The sequence below is a fragment of the Acinonyx jubatus genome, chromosome E3 (assembly GCF_027475565.1).
Source record: "Acinonyx jubatus isolate Ajub_Pintada_27869175 chromosome E3, VMU_Ajub_asm_v1.0, whole genome shotgun sequence".
Taxonomy (NCBI): Eukaryota; Metazoa; Chordata; class Mammalia; order Carnivora; family Felidae; genus Acinonyx; species Acinonyx jubatus.
In genome coordinates this window covers 31,178,695-31,204,545 of record NC_069398.1, presented here as the reverse complement: position 1 = coordinate 31,204,545, position 25,851 = coordinate 31,178,695, and the positions used below count along the sequence as shown (strand labels likewise).

At 48.0% G+C, this 25,851-nt stretch overlaps 3 protein-coding genes across 8 annotated transcripts in view; 1 reads left to right on the top strand and 2 right to left on the bottom strand.

Annotated features, from left to right (window-relative positions):
- EIF2AK1 (eukaryotic translation initiation factor 2 alpha kinase 1) overlaps window positions 1-17,044 on the top strand; it is a 31,161-nt gene extending 14,117 nt beyond the window's left edge. For all 3 annotated transcript variants that reach the window (XM_027042248.2, XM_053213597.1, XM_027042249.2), the window contains 8 exons: window positions 5-62; window positions 342-663; window positions 1,870-1,981; window positions 5,146-5,246; window positions 11,406-11,520; window positions 11,980-12,062; window positions 13,139-13,372; window positions 16,680-17,044. In XM_027042248.2, coding sequence (XP_026898049.1) covers window positions 5-62; window positions 342-663; window positions 1,870-1,981; window positions 5,146-5,246; window positions 11,406-11,520; window positions 11,980-12,062; window positions 13,139-13,372; window positions 16,680-16,850 — 1,196 coding nt within the window. In that variant the 3' untranslated portion in view covers window positions 16,851-17,044. The remainder of the gene's footprint in view (window positions 1-4; window positions 63-341; window positions 664-1,869; window positions 1,982-5,145; window positions 5,247-11,405; window positions 11,521-11,979; window positions 12,063-13,138; window positions 13,373-16,679) is intronic.
- On the bottom strand, window positions 6,025-10,079 carry ANKRD61 (ankyrin repeat domain 61). Of its 2 annotated transcripts, none has more exons than XM_053213598.1 (3): window positions 9,784-10,079; window positions 8,751-8,845; window positions 6,025-7,134 (listed from the first exon to the last, which is right to left on the bottom strand). In XM_053213598.1, the coding sequence occupies exons 1-3, from the start codon at window positions 10,003-10,005 to the stop codon at window positions 6,189-6,191; spliced, it is 1,263 nt and encodes a 420-aa protein (XP_053069573.1). In that variant the 5' UTR covers window positions 10,006-10,079; the 3' UTR covers window positions 6,025-6,188. The 2 variants fall into 2 exon arrangements, with proteins under 2 accessions (XP_053069573.1, XP_026898052.1); XM_027042251.2 differs by having other exon boundaries at window positions 8,751-8,848; window positions 9,784-10,077.
- Window positions 17,045-17,719: 675 nt separating the features above from the next.
- Window positions 17,720-25,804, bottom strand: AIMP2 (aminoacyl tRNA synthetase complex interacting multifunctional protein 2). 3 transcript variants are annotated; one of them, XM_015080790.3, is made up of 4 exons: window positions 25,650-25,804; window positions 21,547-21,753; window positions 19,060-19,291; window positions 17,720-18,238 (listed from the first exon to the last, which is right to left on the bottom strand). In XM_015080790.3, the coding sequence occupies exons 1-4, from the start codon at window positions 25,662-25,664 to the stop codon at window positions 17,850-17,852; spliced, it is 843 nt and encodes a 280-aa protein (XP_014936276.1). In that variant the 5' UTR covers window positions 25,665-25,804; the 3' UTR covers window positions 17,720-17,849. The 3 variants fall into 3 exon arrangements, with proteins under 3 accessions (XP_014936276.1, XP_014936275.1, XP_026898053.1); XM_015080789.3 differs by having other exon boundaries at window positions 25,530-25,797; XM_027042252.2 differs by lacking the exon at window positions 25,650-25,804 and adding an exon at window positions 24,604-25,300.
- Window positions 25,805-25,851: the final 47 nt, after the last annotated feature.

The window sequence follows — 25,851 nt, the reverse complement described above, 5'->3', positions numbered from 1 at the left end:
ACAGATAGAATTTCTATTCAGTTGCCATCTTTGGAAGTGATCTCCGACGAGGACGACGACAGGTGTGTGCACTGGTGTTTAGTTTGGCCGGTTAAGGTATAACCTGCCCTGGGTTGTGTTTGTCTTTTTCCTCATTTTCATTACAAAATGTTAAATTGTTTCCTCCTCTCAGCCATTTCTTGTCAGTGTTTTCAGTAAATGTTGCTCCTAGAGAGATTTGATGCCATTTGCTTCAGGAGTTTACCAGTCGAGATTCTGAGGGCTCGAGGGGACAGCTGAGTTACTCTTTATCTTTTTTTTACGTCGGTTTTTAGCTTTACTGTTTTTTTTTTTCCTTCCAGAAATCAGTATGTTAAAACTGATGAAAGTAACAGCTCATCCATTATCTTCGCCGAGCTCACCTCAGAGAAAGAGAAGTCCTTAGAAGAATCTGGCATTGAAAATCGGAATAACAGATTGGTGAATTACACCACCAATGCAGTTACAAGAGATGCCAGTGAATTTGAATCATCCGGTTTACTCCAGGGAAATGGTTTGGCCGGTTTGCCTTCCCGATCGATCGTCGAACATCAGCTGCCACTTAGGCATCATTCCGACTTAGAAGAGAATTTCGCATCCACTGAGGAATCTTCGGAAAACTTAAGTTTGTTGGGGCAGACGGAGGTAGGTAACTTTCCCAGAACCTACCGATGATTTGATGCTCACCCATAGCAATTATGTCAAGGACCGTGACTAGCTGTGGCCTCTCCGTGCCCCCGCTGACTGCTCACCTTGCCCTCCCCCGTCTCCCCTCTGGCCCTTCATCTGCTCTGGTCAGCCTCTCCCCTCCACGTTCCCCCGCCTGTGGCCCTTGTGTTGGGTCTTCCCCCCTTTGCTTAGTTAGCTTCTGCCACTCCTTTTCTGGCCTTCTCTAGATCTTCTCATTTGTGCTCCCTGGGGCTGGAAGCATCATTCACACTTTTTGTGTTGTGTGTTAGCATCACGCTGCACACATGTGTTTATGCATAAAGGTTTTCTGTATTTTGGGACGTGACTTTAGGAGAGAGGAGAGGAGAGATCCCCAAGTCCATTTTCAGGACACTCATTAGGGTCACACTTACATGTCGGTGAGACTCCTGCATACCCTCCCTGGTGTTGGGAATTTGTGTTTAAAAAAAACAAAATAAATCTTAAACATTAACAGAATCTATATACAGTCCGCATGCTGGGATTACAGAGCTGTATGCCATCTGTATGTATGCAGAATTAATTCTCGTTGTCCAGGACCTTGTGGCTCCGTGCATGTGCTTTTCACGAAACACAAAACTTTGAGCAGATCCAAATCCAAATCCAAAGGAGATGAAGGACTGTTCATCGAAACCATTTCATTTCCCTGTATTACATTTGGGGGATTTTCCTCGGCACCTAAATGGGCTCTAGCAAGCTTAATTTTTTGCTTACCTTTTCCTTGAACAAGTTATTTATGGACCCGGTGAAGCCACCACAGTGCATATACCTTGAGGTATACAGAGAGTAGAATACCACACAGCCATTCTTTGACATGGTGTCTTAGCTTTGGAAACTGTTTGTGTTGTGAGCAGACCACATAGCCTCAGCCCCCGTGCCTCCGTGCCCCATTCAGGAGCTGCTCCCATTCTCCTACTGGGCCTACCCCTGCCCCCTTGGGTTATGACACACCGTTTCCGGTATTCCTTTATTTCTCTGTCTCCTTCACTAGACCCTGGGGCTTCCTGGGTAGACACGTGCTTGTCGTCTCTTTCCTGAGCACTTAGCCCCCGTGCTTGGCCTAGAGTAGGCAGGTGAGTATCTGTTGACTGAGTGATAGGAGCAAATCGTGCACAGGTGGGAGCCAGCTGTGTCGCCCCCCAGGTGCAGTACCACCTGATGCTGCACATCCAGATGCAGCTGTGCCAGCTCTCGCTGTGGGACTGGATAGTCGAGAGAAACCAGCGGGGCCAGGAGTACGTGGACGAATCTGCATGTGAGTACCGTATGTATCTGGAAACATTGGGCTGGGAAATCAAGACATGGGCGGTCTTCCACTGTAGGAACTACCTCCGTGTGCTTTAGGGGAACTACCTCCAGGTGCTGTAGGGGAAAAACATCACGTTTTTAACATAAACAAACAATGGTGCTTATTTCAACATTTTTTAAGAATGGAGGTCTATAAAAAGACGTGGTTTGTTGATACCTAAGCAGTAAGACGCTAGAATTCAGGTTAATGCTTTTGGGCAAAAAAGGTCTTTTAGAATTTTTGCAAGGAAATTTAAATATTTGTGTTATTTTTTGGAACGTGACACTGTGATACTCTTGCAAAATTACACCCTTAAAGAAATCGTTACAGAAGGGTAGGGGGTGAAAAGTTTGTCTCTCTGAAGATCCAGATCCCCTTCCTTCCTCTGTAGTTAGATATCCTCTAGAAATACTCCGTCAGGTTAGTAATTTCTAAAATTACCATCACACTGGTTCTCAACTTGTGCCGCACATTAGAATCACCTAGGGAGCTTTCAGAAAGGTGTCGTTGATGAGAAAGAATAATTTTAAGGTGGAGTAAGCCGACCAACATGACTTTGGCTGGTGTTCAAGTTCAGCATCTGCAGTGAAAACTCCTATTCATAGTGTGTGCCCTTGAGAAGGGGTGATGAGAGGGGCATTGTGTGTCTGGAGTCTTTCTCCCCAAAACCCATAATGCCATCTAGTTGTAAGAAAACATCAGACAAATCTCTGTCTGAGCATGTTCTACGAAGTGTCTGACCAGTACTTCTCAAAACTGTCATGGTCGTCATAAATAGGAAAAGTCTAAGGAACTGTCACAGACCCGAGGAGCCTCGTGAGACATGGCAACTAAATGTAATATGGTGTCCTGGACGGAGTCCTAGAACAGAGAAGGGACATTCAGTAAGAACTAAGGAAGCCTGAATAGTTTGTGGGCTTGTATCAGTATTTGTGCATTATTGTGACAAATGTACCATACTAATGTAGGTGTTATTAAAGGGAAACTGGGTGTGGGGTAAGTGGGAGCCATACTATCATCTCCATTTCTCTGTAGATCTAACATTGTTTTAACAAGTAAAGTCTGTTTTTTTAAAAAGGCTGTTGTCTGAGACCACGCAGTAATTTTTACATAATTGGTATTGGGATAGGGTTTGGCCTTTGGTATTTATTTGAAAATTCTCTTGTCGATTCTAATGTATATTCCGTTACCAAAATTGGGGACACAAGAGACTGGGTTTTAAGTAAAGCCTCAGCTAAATACTGAGTATTAATCATTTGCTGTTCACTCCTGATGACACTGTCACCCTTTATTTGGTCTAAAATACAGGTCATTTAACCCACCCAGAATCTTAGATTAGCTTCCAGTGAAGGCAGAAACATAATGCCTCCCTCAAACATTCGAACTCGACGGCGAACTCGACGTTCGCCGCTTCTTTGGTTTACCATGTAATCAGAACCTGGCACGCTTTTCTCAGTTCAGTCGTGGCAAGGAATAGGCAGGGCGTTTTCAGTGCCCTGTTGGGTTGTATCCGTTGCTGCACAGGCATCGTAGTGCTATACGCAGATGTTTCTACAAGAAGAATGGCTTATTAAAGTCTGTATGGAGTTGTTGATCTTTCAACTTCCGTTTGGAAAATAAGTGACGAGTCCCTCATGATGTATGGGATGTCTCCGATTTACACCATCCAGGACAGTAAGCCACCATCCAGGACAATGAAAACAGGGCAAGACCGTGTATGACGTAGCTAGCTAGCACGATACATATTTTTCTTCTAAAAATACTTTAAAATACAAAGGTTTTACTTTGTAGTACTCCGGCACCGTGTGCGTTCCTTCCTGTCGCGTGTCGTTTTACAGGAGCCATTCCCAACAGTCCAGAAGCGATAGACCCCTGTTTGTATCCTGCCTCTAGCACTCACTGGCCATAAGGCTTGGGTCAAGTCAGGGGGCTGTTCTCTGCCTGTTTCCTCCCCTGTGAAATGTGGATCGGCCCATGTGATCGGGTTTGAGGAGTGAAGCAGTCGGTGTGAAGGGTGCGGTGCTGAGGGAACGGAAAGTGTTCTCCCTGGATCGGGCCCGTGTGCGGCACCGAACCCTCTAGCTGGGGCCCGAGATGGGCACCTCTTACCGACAGACCCAAGGAAGGTAGTTGTTCCAAGGCTGTGAAAGCCCCAAAGCCCTCCTTCATCCCTGCGGACAGGGGGTCGTGGCCTCGGTGCGAGGGGCGCTGGTGGTAGAGGTGCTTGTGAGTGGTACCCTTGTGTACACACCCACGCACACACCCACGCACACAGTGTTCTGTCTTCTCAAGCACTGGGCTAAGGACTTGAGTTTCCTGAGGTACATGCCAGCTGGTGCAAAAGGGGAGTGTGGGGTAGGTGAGCTGCGTAACGACGTAGGCGCATCCAGGAGAAAGGAGCCTGTCTCGTGTTGTGCTTGAAAGTAAGCAGTCTGTTTAAGGTTTACAGTGGCTGACAAGAGAAAAGCTATTAAGTTCTCGTTACGATGTTCACCGAAATAGCTTAGCTGGAAAACTCCAGGATTTTTGTCTTTATCAATTTCTGTTTTAGTCCTACAGAACTTTCCCACCCTCTAAAGTTAGGTGTTATATCATCATGGTAATAGATGAATTAAATTATTTACTTTTCCCTATACTTCATTTTTCATTTGTTAGTCAATTTTGGAAACTGCAGCATTGCAAACGTCCACGTAATGGAAGCTCACTCCTCAAGCTAGCCTAATGTATCTGTTTTTTTATTCCGTTATTTGTAACAGTGTCTCTAATCCACAGTGGGTTTAGGACACCAAATTTATTAGCTGTGAGGGATGTCAGGGGTCGAAGAAGATTTAAACCTAATTTAATCTAGCCACCTGATGCCTGAAGAATGGTTTGCAAGGTAATTATTACAGGGGCTCTTGAGTGAAATTAGTGACACCAATTCTGTTCACTAGGGTGCTGGTTTGTGGTGGTTTCTGAGCCACCTGAGGAGCCCTTCTTGTCTAATTTCTAGCCATTTTGGAATGTTGATTTTGTTGAAAATCTGAACGATGTTAATGTGTTTAATGTATTTAGAACTATGTAACATTGAGATGGTAATGTAATGAGTAAAAAGACAATTAGAGAAATAAAACTTCCTCTTTTACTTGAAGGTCCCTATGTTATGGCCAGTGTTGCAACAAAAATTTTTCAAGAAGTGGTGGAAGGTGTGTTTTACATACACAACATGGGAATTGTACACAGAGATCTGAAGGTAAGTGGAGAGGCTGAGTCATTGAAAGCAGCAGTAATTTCGTATCAGGGAGGACGTGGCATTGGTTCTTTGAATTAGATGGAATTACGTATCCTCTTTCATTTATCTAGAGGATTATCATTATTTTTATGTAAATTATCGTCCTATAGGTCCCGAACTTTAGATTGAATTTAAAGGCAGTGATCTTTGGGCATTTGAAAATTCTCCCTGGAGGATTAGTACTGGTTTTCCAGGTAGTAAGTGTGCGGAGTACTAATATAATTGAGGACATTAAATGTATTTAATGCGGACAAAAATCCTCATAGGTTATTGCAGCCTTAGAGGTAAAATCTGTTTCTATAATTGTGTATCTTCAAGGGAATTTAATATGGCCAATTTTTTTTCTGCTGTTTAAAAAATCTGTGCTTATCCTGATTTTTAATCACAACAGGCTATCAAGAAAGAACACGTTTACCTCTTTGGCAGAAGAGTTTTAAGTGGCTTTTTTTTTTTTTTTTAAATTTTTTTAACGTTTATTTATTTTTGAGACAGAGACAGAGCATGAACGGGGAAGGGTCAGAGAGAGGGAGACACAGAATCTGAAATAGGCTCCAGGCTCTGAGCTGTCAGCACAGAGCCCGACGTGGGGCTCGAACTCACGGACCGCGAGATCATGACCTGAGCCGAAGTCGGCCGCTTAACCGACTGAGCCACCCAGGCGCCCCTTAAGTGGCTTATTTTTGAACAAAAAGTTGAATTGTGGAAAGTGTATTTAAAAGAGTATTTGGGAACAAAAAAGTTAACGTGCAGATCATTTTATTTTTTGAAAAAAGTTTAGGAACCAAATGGTTTGTACATCCGGGATGTGCAAGCTGATGGGTTCAGTGTTGCCCGGGTATGTGTCTTAGCCAGAAACCGCGCGGTGAGTTACTGAAATTCCATGGCCAGTGCCACTTGGGGGTGCTATTTCAGGAGGTAAGCTAAGTCATGAAAGCCATATACAGAATGCCACATCTTCGCGGGGAGAAGTCGCTTCAAGTGCCCTTTGTACTTCTCACCATAAATATTCCTGAGGTTCCTTTTGCAGATGTCCTGTAGGGATAAGGGTCTTTGAGATAGCTTTATGAGGGTTTCCCTTAAGAGGTGGAATTCTGGCAGCATGATTCCCGCAGGTAGAATTCCGTGGTTATTGGTCAGTCTCAAAGGATAAGAGCGATGAAGTAGCCTGGCCAGAAGCTCCGTGTCCCTTATGTTGGAACCGCGCTGAAGGTACATGTAGATGGGAGACTCCCCGTTTCTTGTTAATAGGTTGACATTTGCTTCAAATTCGAGCAAGAGATTGATAATTGCCTCTCTGCCTCCAAAACACGCCTCATGGATAGCCGTTTGACCTTCGTGGTCCCGGGCATTCACTTGGGCTCCGTGAATTAGCAGTAAACGGATGCAGTTCACGCCCGCGGCCAGCGTTCGGCCTGCTTTGCTCGACGCCGTGCACACCGCCAGCTTAAGGGCCGTGTTCCCAGTGGAGGAGATGACGCAGTTAACATCTGCTCCGCAGGCAATTAATGTTTCCATCATCTCCTTGTTGAGCATGTCTGCAGCCGTGTGAAGGGGCGTCATGCTGGATTCATTAACAGCATTGATGTGGGCACCATTTTGGGCTAAAATGGAGAGCACTGGATAGGTCCCGTAGGTTATGGCCAGGTGGAGGGGAGAGTGTTTGTTGCTGTTGTCTACCCGAGCGTTGACTTGGGCTCCGTGTTCGCACAAAATGCGGAGACATGTTATGGCATCGTTCTGAATGTCTGTCAGGATCCTTCGTATTCTGTTCCCCGGTTTTGTCCACGTGGTAGAAATGATCGGCCAGTGCAGCAGCATCAGGTGAAGTGTGGTAAGGCCTCTTGTGTCCCTAAAATAGTTATTCATCACAGATTATACTGTACCCACAAATGTCTGCGCTATATCCACAAGTATCTACACTGTATCCACGAATACCTATGCTGTATCAACGAATGTCTACGCTATATCCATGAATACCTACATTGTATCTACACGAAGAATTAGTGCTCAAGAAGGGAATGTCTATTTGAAGTAATTCTCCTCAACTACTTGGAAGAAGCGTTTGGAAATCTGCATGGCCGTTTAGTCCTCGGGGTATCACGGCATTTTGGGGGGACAGGGTGCTGCACATCACAGCATTGGAGGGGCCTAGCTTCCTACAGCAGTTTCAGTTTTGTTACCCCTGCTGGGACTGGCCTCTCCGAGGCTGTATGTTAGTTAATCCTGTGCCCCAGCACCTCACACGGTGCTGTGGTTTAGCAGCCACGCGGGAGAGTTCCGTGGGCCTGGGTGTGACCTGGTCTTACCGCAGAGCTGAGCCGAACCGGGCCAGAACCCCTGCCGACATGGCTCTTCGTGGCCCTGCATCTGCTCCCCGCGTGTGGGGAGGTGGAACAGAAGACAGAGTCGAATCTGGAGACCCACAGCCCCCAGTTAGTGAAACCAGTTGGTCTTCACTCCCTGCGCCAACTCAGGTGCAGCCAGGGTTTTACAGCGGCCCCCGTGCGCCCCTCTGCTGAGGTCTCTCCGGGTGGCCTCCAAACTTGCTTTATTTGGCAGAGAAAAGGGAAGGCTTATTATGAATAGCTGACCGATCTGCTGAGATTTGGAAATGACTTTCAGTTCGCGTGTATTTATGTAGCATAAGGCCCCAGGCTAGGGAGGGATAGGGTAAAACAGTCTCTGCCCTTGCAGGCCTGACAGTCTGGCACGAAAGGCGATTCAGTAGCTAGGCCAGAATTACCTGTGGGGAGAGTTCTAAGAGTTATGAGGGCCCACGGGGGCGGCCTCTGGTGGAAGGGTCGGAAAGGGTGCACCGAGGGGCCGCTGTGGAGGAGGGGGCGCGTTGGTGATGTCCAGTCGTGGAAGGACAGCGCGAGGGTCTGCAGAGCTGGGCAGGGGTGCGCAGGGGTGAGGGGGGAGCCACACAGGTTGGGGGGCTTTTCTGGAGCATAGTGAGGATTTGGGGCTTTACTTTGTTGTAATGTTATGGGGCCAAGAAGATGTTGCTTCACTAGGTAGTATTTATCGGGCACTTAGTGCCTGGCATTGGTCTAGGTGGTGAAGACAGGTTGAGGAGCCACACAAGCTTCTCTTTTGTGAAGCGTACTTTCTAGGGGTGGGTGATAAAAAGAAAATCCGTTGTCTGTTTCTGTTTACTTATTTTTCACCCTAGCTTAGGGTGTTAAACTCCTTGAGGGCTGCGACCAGGACTTAACGCATTTTCCACAGCATCATTGCTGAGCGCTTAATTCTCAGGATGCTTTCAGTGGGCTGCCTGGTGTGTATTCCTGCGTTTCGGCCAGTTTTTCAGAGGCTCTCATCTAGTCAGTAAGGAAACGGGCTCATTCGAGACCTAGGATTTTGTAGTCCATGACACCGAAGGATGGGTGAATCCGGACGTGACCGGGAAGGGTAACCTAAGTCATGCGTCTCCTCACTTAGAAGTGATCCCCGTCGAGTTACCTTACTTCGGGGTCAGCGCCATGTTCTAGCAAACAGAGCAAACTTTGCGCCTTGCGGTGTTTGGCAGCCAGATGAATGGGGATGATGGACTGCGTCTGCTTCGGGGGAGAAACCGAAATACGTTACAAGGAGCCCTTTGCAGGGAGAAGTGGCCATTGTGTCAGCCTGCTGTTTTGGAGGAAATACGTGTATTTAGTATCTCAGTTCGGTATTTTTTCTGGTATGTGCATGGAAATTTTCCTTCCTTTTGACTGTTTTAAAGGACCCCAAACCAGTGAGTTTCTTATTATAAAACCTGTGTTTTACATAAATGCAGATTTACCAAGGCAACAGAAATCACTTACTGAAAGCTTTGGAAGTTGATTCTTGTGGGGAGCTCACAGGGGAAAGTTAACGGTAATTGCTACTAAGTCACTTTGTCCTTAAATTAACCTGCAGGGTGATTGACAAGTGCGGTTTTGTGTTTTTTCCCACTTTGCCAGAGTTATAGTCTCAGGAGTAACACCCACATTTCCGGGGTCTCAGAGAGAACGTGGCGTGTGTCCTGTGACTCGACGAGCTGTTTATGCCGGTTCTTAAAATGCATATGTATGTAATCAGTGGCTTCACAGTGTGACAGCAGGATGAGGGAAGAAGGTGGGGTAAGGGAGAGGGTGACTTTTTGAAAAAATAACTATAAAGGTAATTGTATAAAAATGTAGAAAATGATAAAGCATATGTAAAAAGGGGAAAAGTAATCCCTTCACACAGCTGTCATCACCATATCTGAGAGGATGGCATCAGCATTGTGCCAACTAAACGCGTTCTAGTCCTTTCGCGTGTCCGTGTGTGTGTGTGGTAACTGGGGGGGGGGGGGGGGCACGTCAACTTAGGAGGGCCTGCTCTGGCCATGCGGTGCGCTGGGGGTGACCCGTGGGGCTGCGGGTGTGGTGGGGCCTCGAGGAGCCCGCGCGAATTACGTGGTGGGCCTTTGGAGCAGCGTGTCTTTTCTCTACAGGTGGCTGAGCAGAAAGTGGGGCGGGGGGGGGGGTACCTGGTTCAGGAGGAGTCGGTAGCTGGAGTCGGAGTTGGCCAGAATGGTCATGGGCTGGTTGACGGGGTGGCTTCTCAGGAGCACCCGGATGGCCGCACAGTCCTCCCTCATGATGGCCTCGTAGAGCCTGATGTGGAGGGCCGCCGCGGCTGGGCCTTCTTCCAGGGGCTTGGCCCCGTCGGCCACCAGCTCCCTGCTGCCTCTCTTGGTTATGTTTCCCATGAGCAAAACTTCAAAGAGTAGGGACTTGGAAGTTCAGGGGACACTTGTGACAGAATTGGTCAATTTTAGTCTCATTATGACCCCTTCAGTTCCATTCTAGAACTGTGAAGGCTTGTATCTGTGAACAAGGTTCACTTTTCTATCAGGCTCAACTTTTTAAAGCTTTGTTGTTAGGTCATACAGTGGCAGATAGAAACATGGTTTGGGGACTTTTTTCAGTCACAAAAACATAGCCAAATTATCTTGTGCATGAGATCATTTCTGTGTTATTCTCCATTCGGCGATAGTTAAAAAAAAAAAAGAACAAAGCTAAAACAGGAATTTATAGGTGCAAATAAAAAATTAAAATTATTACATTTAAAGTAAGAAAAGCCAACTTTTAACCTAAATACGTTTTTTGTTTTGAGTAGAAGGCCTCTTCCCCTCAGTGTGGGCGCAGGTCTGTGCTGGCACAGGACTAGTTACATTGGGAGAAGTTTTGGGTCTGCACCGGTTGCTTAAATAGAGCTGAATGCGTCCCTTCACAGTCGCATCCCTGGCTAACAGAAAAGAATCATCCAGGAGCTTTTTACAAATATCAAAATGTTCTCATTAAAAAAAGAAATCTGGGGCGCCTGGGTGGCTCAATTGGTTGAGCGTCCGACTTCGGCTCAGGTCATGATCTTGCGGTCTGTGAGTTCGAGCCCTGCATGGGGCTCTGTGCTGACAGCACAGGGTCTGCTTGGGATTCGTTCTCTCTCTTTCTCTCTCTGCCCCTCCCCTGCTTGCTCTTGCTCTCTCTCTCTCAAAATAAAAAAATAAACTTAAAAAGAAAATCAGTCTTTGGCTTGTTGGAGAAGATGATAGTTTTTAAAAGCTTCTCAGGGAATTCTGACGCTCGGCTGACCAGTTGTGAACAAAGTGTGCTCTGTGTTAGTGGTTCTCAAACTTGGAGTAACGTGGGGACTTCTATTACTATTTTTTTGTTTATTTATCTAGAGAGAGTGTGGGGCGGGGGGAGGGGCAGGGAGAGCGAATCCCAAGCAGGCTCTGTGCTGCCAGCCTGGAGCCCAATGCAGGGCTCGAACTCATGAACCATGAGATCATGACCTGAGCTGAAATCAAGAGCTGGACACTTAACCAACTGAGCCACCAAGGCACCCCAACATGGAGAACTTTAAATAATACTGCTGCCTGCGTGCACCCCCAAGAATTCTGATTTTATTGGTCTGTGGAATGGCTTGGATATTGGGATTTTTTTTTAAAGCTCCTTGGTGATATTAATGTGCACTTGAGTTTTAGAACCACTGCTCTAATTTTTCATTTTTGAGGGGCTCCCTGCTCCTGAGTTGAAAACTCTTAATGTCTGCATTTTTACAATTTGTTTAAGAACACCAAGGAATTGTTCTGTTTGTTTACAGCCTAGAAATATTTTTCTTCATGGCCCTGATCAGCAAGTAAAAATAGGTGACTTTGGTCTGGCCTGCACGGACATCATACAGAAGAACACAGACTGGATCGATAGAGATGGGAAGAGTAAGTTTATTTTGGTTGTGTTCTTTTCCATCTTTTTTTTTTTTTTTTTTTTTTGGCATTAAGGAAAAAAGAGGCATGATTGAACTTGTGGATATATTTTTACAAATGTTAGAGACATACAGTGCAGGTGGGGGAAGGGCAGAGAGAGGAGGAGACACAGAATCCAAAGCAGGCTCCAAGGCTCCGAGCTGTCAGCACAGAGCCCGATGCGGGGCTCGAGCCCACGAACCACGAGATCATGACCTGAGCTGAAGTCGGACACTTAACCGCCTGAGCCACCCAGGTGCCCCTGTGCTTAAAGAGAATCACAAAAACTTAATATAATAGCAAAAGTAAGATAAAAACAAAAAGCAACCATCGTTCCTTCGGGGGCTACAGTGCCCTGCTCAGAGTCCGTGTTCTTTATTGTAGACAGTGTGAACTCCGCAGTGTTTAAATATCTGGCTTTTCCAATCGTAGGAATGCCCACGCACACTTCCAGAGTGGGTACCTGTCTGTACGCCTCCCCTGAGCAGTTGGAAGGATCCGAGTATGATGCCAAGGTAGTATTCGCTGCCTTTCTCCCTTTTGTTAGACGGAGTCTGCGGTCATGAGTAGCAGAAGCGCAGATAAATGCGATGGCCGCTCTCGTGCAGAGGAACTGGGGAGATAACCGAGCAGGGTACCTTGTCTGTTACATCAAACTGTCAGAACAGGAAAGCTAGCTTTTCAGCAGAGTCTGACGGCACTGACTTTTAGGCTGTTTTACCGCTCATAAATCCGTGGGTGTCATAAATTATTTTTGAAATGAGCCTTCCCTTTAGAAGGTCACTGTTAACCTCAGGATGCTAGAATTCATAGATGCCTGTTTTAGCCTGCCTTTCTTCTGTTTTCTTAAAAAAATGCTAAATAACGCTACAGGAAACTGTGGTTCTTGATTCCCTTTGAAGTAGAATGAAGATACTGAAGAGTTTTAGTCCGTTTTGTTCCTTGAAGGAATGTCAAAGTAAATCCATTTCTCAGAATAACAGCCTAATAGATTTTCTTTCTTTTGATGAATGATTCAGCTTTTTAGTGACTAGGAATAAACTGTCAGAAAAAACCATGGTGGTTCCTAAAATCCTATCTGGCAAAGGCTTTTCTCTAGAAAAACTCTTTCAGGCAAAGTAACACATTTTCTGCAGCTTGTTGAACTTCCCCAGAATGCTTAACCATGTCTAGAGGCAGAGGGGGCACCACTGGAGCAGGCCGCAGGGACACTGTGACCCCCTTAGTTGGGACCAGCCCTTGTGGGCTCACACCTCTCGCTCTGGCTGCTCCAAGCCTGGATTTGCAGGGAAGTGATAGTGTGGTAGTGATTGTGGGTGCTGGGGGTTACCCTGCCGCTCGCCCGGCTGTCCATCCTTTGTGCCCGTGGATGCCCCTTTTTGCTGTTTAGAGACAGGGATTGTGACAGTACCAGTCACCTCTCCCTCAGGGCCATTGCTGCAGGTGGCAGACACATGCTGCTGTGAGGGGTGAGTCCGCCCACTAGGTTTCCTTCCTCGTGAGGTCTGTGAACCATCCTTCCTTACAAAGGAAAGGGTACTCTCTCCCTGTGTGTTTCACCACTAAATTCCCTTTCCTCCGCTTTCTCCAGTCAGATATGTATAGCTTGGGTGTGATCCTGCTGGAGCTCTTTCAGCCGTTTGGAACAGAAATGGAGCGAGTGCAAGTTTTAACAGGTTTAAGAACTGGTCAGATACCTGAATCCCTCAGTAAGAGGTGTCCTGTACAAGCCAAGTATATCCAGCTCTTAACTAGAAAGAACGCATCTCAGAGACCGTCTGCTGTTCAGCTGCTGCAAAGCGAACTTTTCCAGAATTCTGCAAACGTATGTATATATGTATTTTCTTCATTCTTTTTTTTTAAAGTAAACTGCCCAACGTGGGACTCAAACTCACAACCCCAAGATGAAGAGTCACGCGCTCCACTGACTGAGCCGGCCAGGTGCCCCTTGTATATGGATTTTTAATACTGGGGAAAATATGAAGCATAAAATAGAATTTGAATTGTGAATCTGATTTCACGAGGAACAGTTGAGCTTAGAATAAAGTTTGTGGGAGCCAGACATTTAAACTCCTTCCCAGAGTTCCCAGTAACACACTTTTCATAGTCCAAGAAGCGAGGTGACCACTGCCGACCGTCTACCGTAAACATGTAATTGTAGGCTGTGCTTTTTAGCCCCATCTTGCTAAGTCAGAAGGCTTTCTTTTTCTTTCCAACCGTGATGTATAACCTTTTCTAAATGATTATAACACACCTACTAGTAAAAAGGAGCACCTGGCAAAGGGTGAAAGCAGGAATTCGTGGGGAGAGGTGGAGGGACGGTGGCAGAGACCGCCTTAGCCCGTCTACGATCCTTCCGCATGCAGGTGTGTGTCTGGTTCTCAGTCCTGTGATCGCCCCAGGACACCCCCCTTCCTTTCCTCCTTCCAGACATGTTACAGAGCCAAGCACCGTCCCTGGTCTGCATGTACCGGAGAAACATCCGTTCTGTTTCTCTAGAAACTTTCTGAGGTTTAACGAAAGCTTGATTCAAAGATACATTCGCAGATCCTCTAGCGCTTTGCTCCTCCAAGTGTGGGGGAGGGCTGATGAGAATGCACAGGGTCTTGGGCTCCACCCCAGACCTGCCGAGTCAGAATCCGCATTTAACAAGACACCCCGAGTGAGTTGCACACCCTGTGCTGGAGCAGTATTGCATTCACTGCCCTGGTCCTCACGGTGCAGTCTCCAGGCAAGCAGCATAAAATCCTCAGGAACCTGCTAGAATTCTCAGGCCCTCTCTGGTGCCCTGACCTAGTCCGAGAGAAGTCCCGGGGAGGGCGAGGGAGCAGCGGTCTGTGCTTAACACACACCTGAAGTGGCTCTGATGCACGCTAGTCCGGGAACTATTTGTGCCATCTGTTTAGTGGATCTGTTTCCTACTTAAGGCTTACTAATTTTCAAGTAAAACCGTGAATTTCACTGGCTTGAATGATAAACAGGTGGGTGTAGTACTTTGCCGAGTCTTTGAAAATAGCAGATGTGGTTATTAAATTTATCTCCTCCTCCCATTTAAGTCAGATATTAGATGGGGCGCCTGGGTGGCTCAGTCAGTTAAGCGTCTACCTTCAGCTCGGGTCATCATCTCACAGTTCGTGGGTTTGAGCCCCGCATCGGGCTCTGTGCTGACAGCTCAGAGCCTGGAATTCTTTATGATATAGCCTACACATGCCTATAGAGATAAAATTTGTACATACAGGCAGTCATTGCTTTGCGTGGTCATACAGACTAAAAATGACCATGCTGAGCTCAAACCATGCAAATGGATGTTAGTAGTCAATGGGAAGTTACAGTTGTCCCGTGACCTTTAAAAATGTTTCTCAGAGAGGCACCCACATGGCCCAGTCTGTTAAGCATCTGACTTTGGCTCAGGTCATGATCTTGTGGTAAGTTTGAGCCCCGCATCCGGCTCTGTGCTGACAGCTCGGAGCCTGGAGCCTGCTTCAGATTCTGTGTCTCCCTCTCTCTCTGTCCCTCCCCTGCTCATGTTCTCTCACTCACTCTTTCTCAAAAATAGTAAAAAATTGTTTTTAAATAAAAATGTTTCTCCAAACATTAAAACTTGTCAGTTTCAGATGTACATGGAAACGAAGCCAGTTGTAAAACTAGTATTTAGTGCACTGTGATTAAGAAAGTGTTCAGGAGTGGCGTGAACAGCGCCTGCTTCCATCTCCTAAGTAGAATTTAGGATACAGAATGAACGTCTTTTCTATGCCTTGGTGCCTTGTGTATTCCTTTTCTTTTTTTTCTTTAACATGTATGTATTTAAAAAAATTTTTTTTTAATATTTATTTTTGAGAGAGACAGAGCACGAGGGGGGAGCAGGGGCAGAGAGAGAGGGAGACACAGATTCCGAAGCAGGCTCTGAGCTGTGAGCATAGAGCCCGATGCAGGGCTTGAACTCACAGACCGTGAGATCGTGACCTGAGCTGAAGCCGGACACCTAACCGACTGAGCCATCCAGGTGCCCCAGTGTTTATGTATTTTTGAAAGAGTGCACACACACACACAAGTGGGGAAGGAGCAGGGGGAGTTGGGGACAGAGTTTCTGAAGTGGGCTCTGTGCTGACAGCAGAGAGCCTGATGCTGGGCTTGAACTCGTGAACCGTGAGATCCTACCCAAGCTGAAGTCGGACGCTTAACCGACTGAGCCACCCAGGTACCCCTAACTGTACACTCCTAAGTTTGGATTGGCTCCCAACATTTTATCCTTTGCACTTCCAGTGTTGTGAAATATCTCCCAAGGGTTTTTCAACATGAATTTTGCTGTTACTTTCTCTGGGACATCTTCGTCCTTTTCCTCATTTATGTTAAGTCATCTTCCTGGGCCCTGGGGCTGCGCATCCCATCTGTCTGGTGGTGGCAGGAGCAGCAGCCCCACAGTCAGCTGTTTCTTCTCGAACATCACTTAGGTGTGATATGGTTTCCCCTCCAGCATCATCGCTTCTCATTAGCTTGGGGCACTTCTGTCTTGGTTGGCTGGTTCCGTTTTCAGTTATTCATTTTATTTCAGTTATTTATTTATTAATTAATTTATTTAAAAAGATCTTAATTTTTTTTAACGTTTACCTATTTTTGAGAGAGAGACAGACTGCAAGTGGGGGAAGGGCAGAGAGTCGGGGAGACACAGAATCTAAAGCAGGTTCCAGGCTCAGATCTGTCAGCACAGAGCCTGATGCGGGACCGGACCCCATGAACTGTGAGATCATGACACAAGCTGAAGTCGGACGCTTAACCAGCTGAGCCACCAGGGGACCCAGTTATTCATTTTTAAAAACTGTCTCATGGGTTTGTCACTGGGGACGAGTAGGCAACACAACCACACACATTGGCAGTACTGACGCAGTGACCAAGCACTGACAGTCAGAGTGAATGCTTGGCCCCTGGTCGTACATCGTGGACTGAGGTGCTGACAGTTGCGGTTACGCAACAGTGGGAACCTCCCCCTCGAACACGTTGCTGGGTGCCTGGCGCTGCTTCCCTAGCCGCGGTAACGGAATTCAGGCCCACCGGAAGCATGCGGAGGGAGGAATGCCTGGATGTTTAAAATGGAGGAAGCCGTTTTAATGGAGCTTAAAATGTTCTTCTTACAGGTTAACCTCACTCTACAGATGAAAATAGTAGAGCAAGAAAAAGAAATTGAAGAACTGAAGAAGCAGCTGAGTCTCCTTTCTCAGGACAGAAGGGCTAAGGACGACACGAAGGACGGGAGTGTGCCCGTCTCGCCTTCATCAGGCTCTGTAAATGTGAACTTGGACTTCTAATCCTTCAGTCAACTGGAATGTAAATTTTTGGTCTTTATTAGGGTATGGATGGTATACTTGTATTTAGTGAACCTGTACAAGACTTATTAAAGTTGTAGAAGTTCCCCCAAACTGCTTTTCCTTCAGGCATTCTTCCACAAGCCAGCATTCTGGACTGAAGCCTTCTCTAAACTAAACCTATTTTCTTGCCCTTGTCCTTGTCTATGAGTTCCTGATTTTTAATATCACGGTCTCTCCAGTCTCTGAAAGCAGAGATTTAGACACCAGGCTCAATTTGTTCTCCTTTGAGCTCTGCCTGTCGACCACCAAGCCCTCCTCTGGAACATTCTGCACAGATCTGGGTTTGTGCCTATCCCATCACTGCCCACGCCCAGGCCTGCACGCTCGCCGGACTTGATCACTGCCGGTCTTCCTCCCCCTTTCGTGCCATTGCTGCCAGTTAATTACCAGGAAGACATCTGTGCAGATCACTCCCTGGCTCAGAAGCTCCTGCTGGCTGTCTGCTGCCTCTGAGATACAGCTTCAGCTTCTTAGCATTACAGTGTGCATCATCCAGCCTTTCTGTTCCCTTCACCTTCAGCTCGGCATCCTTCCAAAACCACGCCCTTCTTGAGCTTTGTGCCTCTTCCCCCAAATGATCTGAATGATCTCACGGTAGCTCTGGGATGTGTGTTCCTGTTCTCCTCCCCGCCCTGTTCCCACGGGGCGCTCCTTTGCTCCCACAGGGCCGGCTCCTATGTTCCAACCTATGTTCCCCAAAGGCAGCCATGGGATATGTTCACTGCATCTCAGAAATGTCTGCCACGTAGCCTGCAGCCATCCTGGTATATTGCACACAATGTTGCTGAGTTTTAAATAAAGGAAAACCATAAATTATGATACCTTTATTCATTCTAGACAACTGAGCTAAGCAGACTTTGATTTTAGTACAAGTCCTTTACCCCCAACAGGCAGGAAACAGCACCATTCATGAAGTCAGCCTTTTACAGGTACCGAGATTCACTGAAGGAGCTTGAGGGCAGTGTGGAAGGGGGCCAGGTTCTCACACGCCCTCATCCACTTCTGCACGTTGGCCGGCACTGTCATGCTGCCGCCTCCCGTTTGCTGGAGCACGGACCACAGCACCACATCTGCCACAGTGAGTTCATTCCCAACCAGCCAGGGGCTCTTGCCAAGAGCGGAGTTCATGGAGCGGAACACAGCGGCTTTTTCTTTACTGCTTCCCTCTTTTAGCTGAAAAACCGCTATATCTACCCAGCTATCTATGAGGGTTAAATTCACAGCATTCTGCTTCTGGCCAAACAGAGAGAACAGAAACCGGGCGATGTTCCCTTCTCCTTCGATGGGACACATCGTTTGGACGCTGAACTTCATCTGCGTCTTCGGCACTGAAGGGAGAAAAGCACACCATGTAATGGCCATGAGAGGAGCCCTCAGAAGGAAGTGCCTGAACGATGGGGAAGGGGATTTGCCAGTTGTGAACTGGTGGCAAGGGAAAGGGGTTTCAAGATCACGATTTTAGCCTGTCTCCAAAAAGTGCACTTTTCAAGAGAGTTTAAACCGGATGGGTAGAGAACGTAAACTCTGTTGAAAGAGTAAGCGTTTCTGGTATTTGATTATGATGGTTTTCAAGCTAGAAAGGCCCTCAGACCATCTACTCCAACCTCTGTGCCTAACAATTTGCAGGATGAGGACTGGTCACCAGGAGTCCCACGTGCCATGCTGGGAGCTCCGTCTACTTTCACGAGGGCTCCTTACGGGTTGCTGAGGCGGCGAGGGGGTTCTGGATGAACGGTGCTCACTCCACTACCATATAAACGTAACCAGGAGAGGCATACATCAGAGGGATGGCGAAGAAAGGACAGCCTGCCACCCTTTCCAGGCTATTTGAAAAGATAACACTGATGTCCCTGTAATACGTCTGGAAATGGGAGGTCAAGGTGGCCAAGACTGCCCTTTCTCTCCTGCTCTAGCTGGTCAGACAGGATCCTCCCTAAAACCGCTGTCAGAGACGCTAACCTTCCTAGAGGAAGGAGGACATCTTTGCCTCAAGGTTCATCTGTGCTCCTTTTCTAGAACTACCTGACATGCTTCCTAGACTTTGAGAGAATTTGACCTGATAGCAAGTCATGGTCCTGGCCCCTTAGGAAAGGCACGGTGCACGGCTCAGTCAAGGGCGCGTGAGCCCAGCCCAGGGCCGTCTGCTTACCATTCTTCCAAATTAGAGTAAAACCCAGCTGATACTCGTGACGGGGCTGTTTTTTGGTCTGGTCGCCAAAGCACTTGAGGAGGTTTTCTGGCACACTCTTAACTGCAGAGTGCGTGTGAACGGTGGACAGGACCCTGTAGTGGTCACACAGGAGCCTGTGCAGCACGAGCAGGGACAGGGGAGGGGAGGCAGGGTTTGCGTTGATCACGATGTCTTTCAGCGCCCCGTAATCCTGCGGGAGAAACCCAAACATGAGGAACGTTAACAGCAACTTGATTGTATGTAATTGTACCAGGTGCCGTTCTTAGGGCCTGACCAGGGTTATTTAACTGGGTCCTCGACGCCCACGAAGAAGGTCCTGCTCTCACCCCATCTCACAGCTAAGGAAGCTAGTTCTGGGGGGCAGGTGACCCGCCAGGCCCACAGCTCGGTAAGAAGTGGAGCAGGGACGGGAGCCGACTGCAGCCCCTTCACCTCTGCGCTGCTGGCCCTCGACACCGTGAAATCAGGAAAACGACACATGAAGAATGACACCACTGGGGCAGCAGGGTGGCTCCGCTGGTTGAGCACGTGGCTCATGATTTTGGCTCAGGTTGTGATCTTGCAGTTGGTGGGACTGAGTCCCACATCAGGCTCTGCGCTGACTGTGCAGAGCCTGCTTGGGATTCCCTCTCTCCCTCTCTCTGCCCCTGCCCTGCCTGTGGGCGTGCTCTCAAAATAAATACAGGTAAAAAAAATAATGGCACTACTATTTGTTCCTAAGTTATTGAAGAAAAAAAACCCCCCACACACGCAATTACTCCATTTACTGAATCTTTCCAACACCAGACCACCTGACAGGACAGTTTCTATGTCAATTTGTGTGTGAGTTACGTGTCAATAGCAAGTCCCCTGAAAAAGGGCACAGTTCCAAATGTCCTTGGTGATGGCAAGTCTAAAAGTCTAAAAAACTAGGTGTTAACTGAAGTGCTATGAAGTGCTAAAATGTACTGCTCTTTTAGATGCAGACTTTATGCATTCATTTTAATTTTCTTTTTGAGAGAGAATGGGCACATGTGTGCAGGAGGGGCAGGGAGAGGGAATCCCAAGCAGGCTCCACACCCAGTGCCTTGGAGCCCTAAATGGGGCTCGATTTCATGATTGTGAGATCATGAGCTGAGCTGAAATCAAGGGTCAGAAGCTTAAGCAACTGAGCCACCCAGACGCCCCTCCCTCCTTTTTTATTTTAGAGAGAGTGGGCACAAGCAGGGCAAAGGGAGAGAGAGAGATATTCTTAAGCAGGCTCCACACAGCACAGAGCCAAATGCAGGGCTCAATCCCATGACCCTGGGATCATAACCTGAGCCAAACTCAAAAGCTGCACACTCAACAGACTGAAGCACCTAGGAGGCCCATGTTATAATGAATGAACTCTTACAACACTCTGGGGGCCAAGTTCCTCGGCTTTCTGTACACAGCCTGCCACAATCTGGCCAAGAGTCTTGCCCCTCCTGACCGAAGCCTGTCAGGTCAACCTACAATGAATGCGCCGCAATTCTCTGAACAGCATCACTTGACGCTGTGCCTTCTGAGGTAACAAAATTCATCTTATGCACCATGTGCCCTGGGAAGCCTTCCCAGCACCCTGACGCACTGGCACAGCTGTGTGTGATCGCCCACTCATCAACCCGACTGGCTCCCTGAGGAGCCTGGCTGGGTCTCTGGGTGCTCAGTGCAGGCAGACATACCGGATGAGGAAAGAACCCGAGTGCAGAGGTCCTGAGTTACGGGGACGCACTGCGACCACACCTCCACGTGTTCACGCTTCCCCAAGAGCTCCACGTCTATCACCGATTCCAGAGGACGGGATTAGCAGAGGTTCTTGGCACTCCCCTTTTGTGCCCTCAATAAACACCACTTTGAAATGAGATTCTTTCTCTGCATATCAGACTGTCACCTAAGCTAGCTAAATCCTGCAGACTGATCACTAAAGGCGGTGCGCGCAACTTAATTCTAAGACTGCAAACTGAATGTAACAAAAGACACTTGACATGTGAGACTGTAGCTGGGCAGCCAACACTCTGAAGTCCAGGCTGCTGTCAGGGTCAGGATGGACTTACGTGAACCAGAGAAATGCTCAGGTGACCTAAGGTCTGTTTCTCCAGGCTCGGAGGCCATGAATGACACCCACCTCCGGCCTGTGTCACACGTGGCATGGAATGGCGGGAGCTGTGACCGGACTCCTTTCCTTGCCTAAGGGGGTTCCCAGCTCTTCTCCACCAGGTCTGAGAAGTCAAGCAGCTTTAGTGCTTGCTCTGGCTTTGCTTATAGCTCACGAATCTTGTTTTGCGCACAGGCACAATCATTGAGGGGAGAAAAAAAAGAACATGCTCCTTGTACCCACCTCTGAGAACTGGAAAACCAAAGCTTGAATCACACGAGCACAACTTTCTGGCACTCACAGCAGCCGAGCATGCTGATGTTCTTTAGCTCTCCAGGTGAACTTACCTTTCCAAGCACTGAGTTTAAGTCCAACGCGCTGGTCGAGAAAGCAGCGGGCTCGTCAGCTTGGATTATGTTGGTTACGTCCACGTCTGCGTCTGGTGTCTGAATCATCTTCGAGAGGCCGTCAACCGCAGCTTTCAATTCATAGAGACGTTTTAAAATATCATCTTGGCGGGACTCAAGGGCTTGAAGAGATGGGTCGGACTCTTCCTAAACAAACCAACATCAACACGTTCATCTCCTCTAACGTCACAGAAGCATTTACATTTGATCCTTTGTCTTCTGCTGAGTTCCATGAATTCATCAATACCCCCCCACCTCTGAAAAGAATTAAAATGAAGTAGCAGAATCATCTCATTTTCCAATAGGTCCTGCAAATCGATCCACAAATGTTTCAGAACAAATAAAGAATGTGACTGAAAGCCATTCTGAAATTGTAGGACTATTTCAGGTAATTTAAGAACAGAGGAGAATGATGGATGAACATAAATCTTATTTCTTTATTCTCAGTATCAAATTAGTTCAAAATACTTTGCTTCAACAAACAGAAAAAGATGGGGGGGGCAATGAGAATGTAACTGAGAAATTTATACAAATAGGAGAGAAAATGGAGCAGAAGCAGGCTCAACACAAAGTGTCATTGGCTTGGAAAGGTATGTCCATGGAGTCAGATGATCTATTCCCCACATCGTTCTTAAGGCAATGCTGGCGCTCTCTTAGAGTCATCCAGAACTTTTTCACACTAACATCCTTTACTCACTGAATCTTTGCATTCTTCTTGCCTGGTATAGTCACTGCTACACAGTGAGTAACCAATAACATTCACTGAGGAATAAATCTCAAACCTCTACAGGCTTACTTTAAAAAGCACTAACAACCCTCTCAATAAAGTCACATCGTACAACCTATTTCCAGATTCACGAGCTCTCATAACGGATAATCCATTTTGAGCTGAGAGAAGAGTATGTTAAGCAAGAAAAAAATGCTCGTAACTAGAAAGAATAGTCAATACGGCAGTGACCTTGACGTGACTGTAAACGTGCACTCACGATGCACTGTATTTTGTGTGCTGGTAAGCCTGATGTTCTCAGGAACTTTTCTTCCTCGCACAGCCACTCATAACACTGCCCTCGCACAGATCTAGTTCATCACCAGGTGAGGTCCATTTCCTGGAGTTCATCGGCTTCTAAGCTTTCCTCAGCTGTCACTGCCCAAGTTGAAGACACCACTTTTCACCTAGCCTGCTTCCACTGGTCACCTTGCTCCCATTGGGGTCACCCTTCCAATCCGTCCCTAAGATGGCAGAGAGATTAAAACAAATGTTGACCCAGTCACACCACCTCCATGTTAACCTCTTAGGCTCTTTGCCTAAAAAACAAAGCCCTTAAGAAATAGTCTGCATTGGAGCACCTGGGTGGATCAGTCGGTTGAGCGTCCGACTCCAGCTCAGGTCACGGTCTCACGCTTCATGAGTTCGAGACCTGCATCAGGCTTACTGCCATCAGTGAAGAGCCCACTTTGGAACCTCTGTCCCTCTCTCTCAAAAATAAACATTAAGAAAGAAAGAGAGAAAGCAAGCCAGCCAGCCAGCCTGTCTGACTTGTCCTCTGGGTACTTCTCACATATCGCTCCCCCTGGAGCTGTGCTCTACCTATGCTGCCCTTCGGGTCCCTAAAACACACCATGTCCCCACCTACCACAGGGCTCTTATTTATTCTGTTCCCTCTATCTGCAACACTCCTCTCTCTTCTCCTAGACCTTAATCTGCACTTTCTCGCCTCCCCTAGCCTGCCACTCTGGTTTAAGCTCCAACAGCAAAGAAACGGAAGATAATTGGCTTGCGGGTGGAGCAAAGAAGAACAAAGACTTCAGTGTGCCAATTAAATAATTAGGGGCTGACTAGAAAGAAGTCTGAATTCAAGATGTGTGACAGGCACGGCAACTCCTGTGTAACGTCCTTATGTTCTTCAATGATAGTCCTCAAGTGCTCTCCCAGTTTCTTTTAATCAGCCTTATTGGTGCACTGTGTGTGCACAATGTTCTTCAATGATAGTCCTCAAGTGCTCTCCCAGTTTCTTTTAATCAGCCTTATTGGTGCACTGTGTGTGCACAATCGTGCTCCTTTCTACACATGGCAGCAGGGTGTCCCTGACGAGCCAGGGCAGAGAAGCACCTATTGTGTTCACCGTGCCAGTCAACACACCAGTCAACACACCGAAGACGGTCCGAAGACTGACTGGGAGCCCCACTCAGCTTGATTTCACGCCTTCTGGGGTGAGGAATGAGGAAGTGCTCACAATCTGCTTTACCTATGCCATTTTGCTGGCCTGTGGCTTGTTTTCCCGCTCGGATTAGCCTGTGACTCGGCATGTCGTGTTTATCCGTTTTATTTTTTTTTTTTTTTAATTTTTTTTCAACATTTATTTATTTTTGGGACAGAGAGAGACAGCATGAACGGGGGAGGGGCAGAGAGAGAGGGAGACACAGAATCGGAAACAGGCTCCAGGCTCTGAGCCATCAGCTCAGAGCCTGACGCGGGGCTCGAACTCACGGACCGCGAGATCGTGACCTGGCTGAAGTCGGACGCTTAACCAACTGCGCCACCCAGGCGCCCCTATCCGTTTTATTTTAGATGTATTTTAGAAGCGGTTTATTCTTTGTGTTGCTCCCGTTTACCTTGGAGATGCTTGATTTCTAATTCTCTGTCTACACTGTTGTCCTGAGCTTAAGAAGTGGGGCTGGCTGGCTTCTAAGTTAGAGGTTCACAGTTAAAAGTCCAAGGAAGTTAAGCAGCACACCAAGAAGAAAAAAAAAAAAAAAAAAGACTTGGTCTCAAATGAGACAGTGGCACTCCCAACTCTGGGTCTGGGTTTTGTTTTTAATTCCCTGCAACTGTCCTGTGTCCAGTGACGGGCATTGGATCATGGTGCTATTTCTGTCCTAGCTCCCTAGTGAGACAACTGTGTCACCATTTTCCAGCTAACCTAACCACCCGCCTTCCAATCTAGGCAGAAGGCTATTAAATTGAAGGATAACTCTCCCCGGGAGAACAAAAGTTACCTGTTCACTCATCTTCAGTCAGAATGGAGGGAAGGTGTCTCCTGTTGGAAACCTAAGAAGTGTATCTGCGGCCCATAAAAAACGAAACAAAAAACACGAAAGGCTTGGGCAGAGGCTTTGGAAAAGAGACCACTAGAATGGCCAGCCCTCAGGAAAAGGCGCTCCACTGACCCAGAAATCTGGAAAACCCGAACTGAAAGGACACCAGGCTCCCCCGGTCCACCCGCCCGCGCTGGGGAGGGTGCCAGCTCCAGGAGCTCCGGGCCCACCGCCGGGGCGCACACGCCGCTTAGGGAGGCGGTGCACCCGGTGCAGGTGCAGGCGGTCCAGTCCCAGGGCGAGCACGAGCACGCACACCCTAGGCCTGCTCGCGCGCGACAGCGGCCGCTGCGGACCCGCTGCCCGCGATCCCGAGGCAAGCCTGCGGGAGGCGGCACGACAGCGACGCGGCGGCTTGGGGACGCAGGCTTAGGGCGCAGGGACCGCGGAAGTCGGGCCCTGGGGGCGCTGACAACGTTAACCAGGGTGGCGGGGACATCGGGGTTCGCCTAAGGATTCCTCAAAATTAACATTTACGTGCTCCTCACTTTGCTGTGGCCAAAATTTGGTAACAAAAAACCTTAAGTAACCATAAGCGGGAAAAAGAGATACAAGAGGATTAGAGCTTTTAATAGACAAAAGCAGGTACAGAGAACTGGCGGGAGCGTGAAGCCGGGCCTCCACCACTCCCCACTGCAGCTTGTCGGATCTCAGGGCTCCAGCCGGAGGAGACGCGACCCTCAGCCCCTCACCCGCGACTGACCCGGCCAAGGCGCCTGCGCACTGGGAGGAAGACCCGGTGATGTGACTTCGCGCTTGCGCACTGCAAAAGGGTGGAAAACGTACGCACAGGGCGGGTGGGGGCGGGGAGGGACGCGCGCTCCTACCTGCACGTGGCCTGAGTCCGGCGCTGGACTGCCGGTTCTGGCGTGCACGTTGGGGAGCCGGTACATGCAGGTGGGAAGCTCTACACGGAGAGATGCGCTGCCCTCGTGATAGGGCTTTACCTGGTACATCGGCATCGTGGGAACCAAAGGACGGAAAGTGACAGATGAGGGACACGAACGCTGAGAAACCGTCCGAGACGACGACACACTGCGGCCACGTCCTTTCCGATCCGGCTGCGGCCTTTCGGGAAAGCGCAGTCCGTATGGTCTAATTGGCCCGCGCCCTCTTACGTCACGGCCTCGACCTTTTACACAACCAATC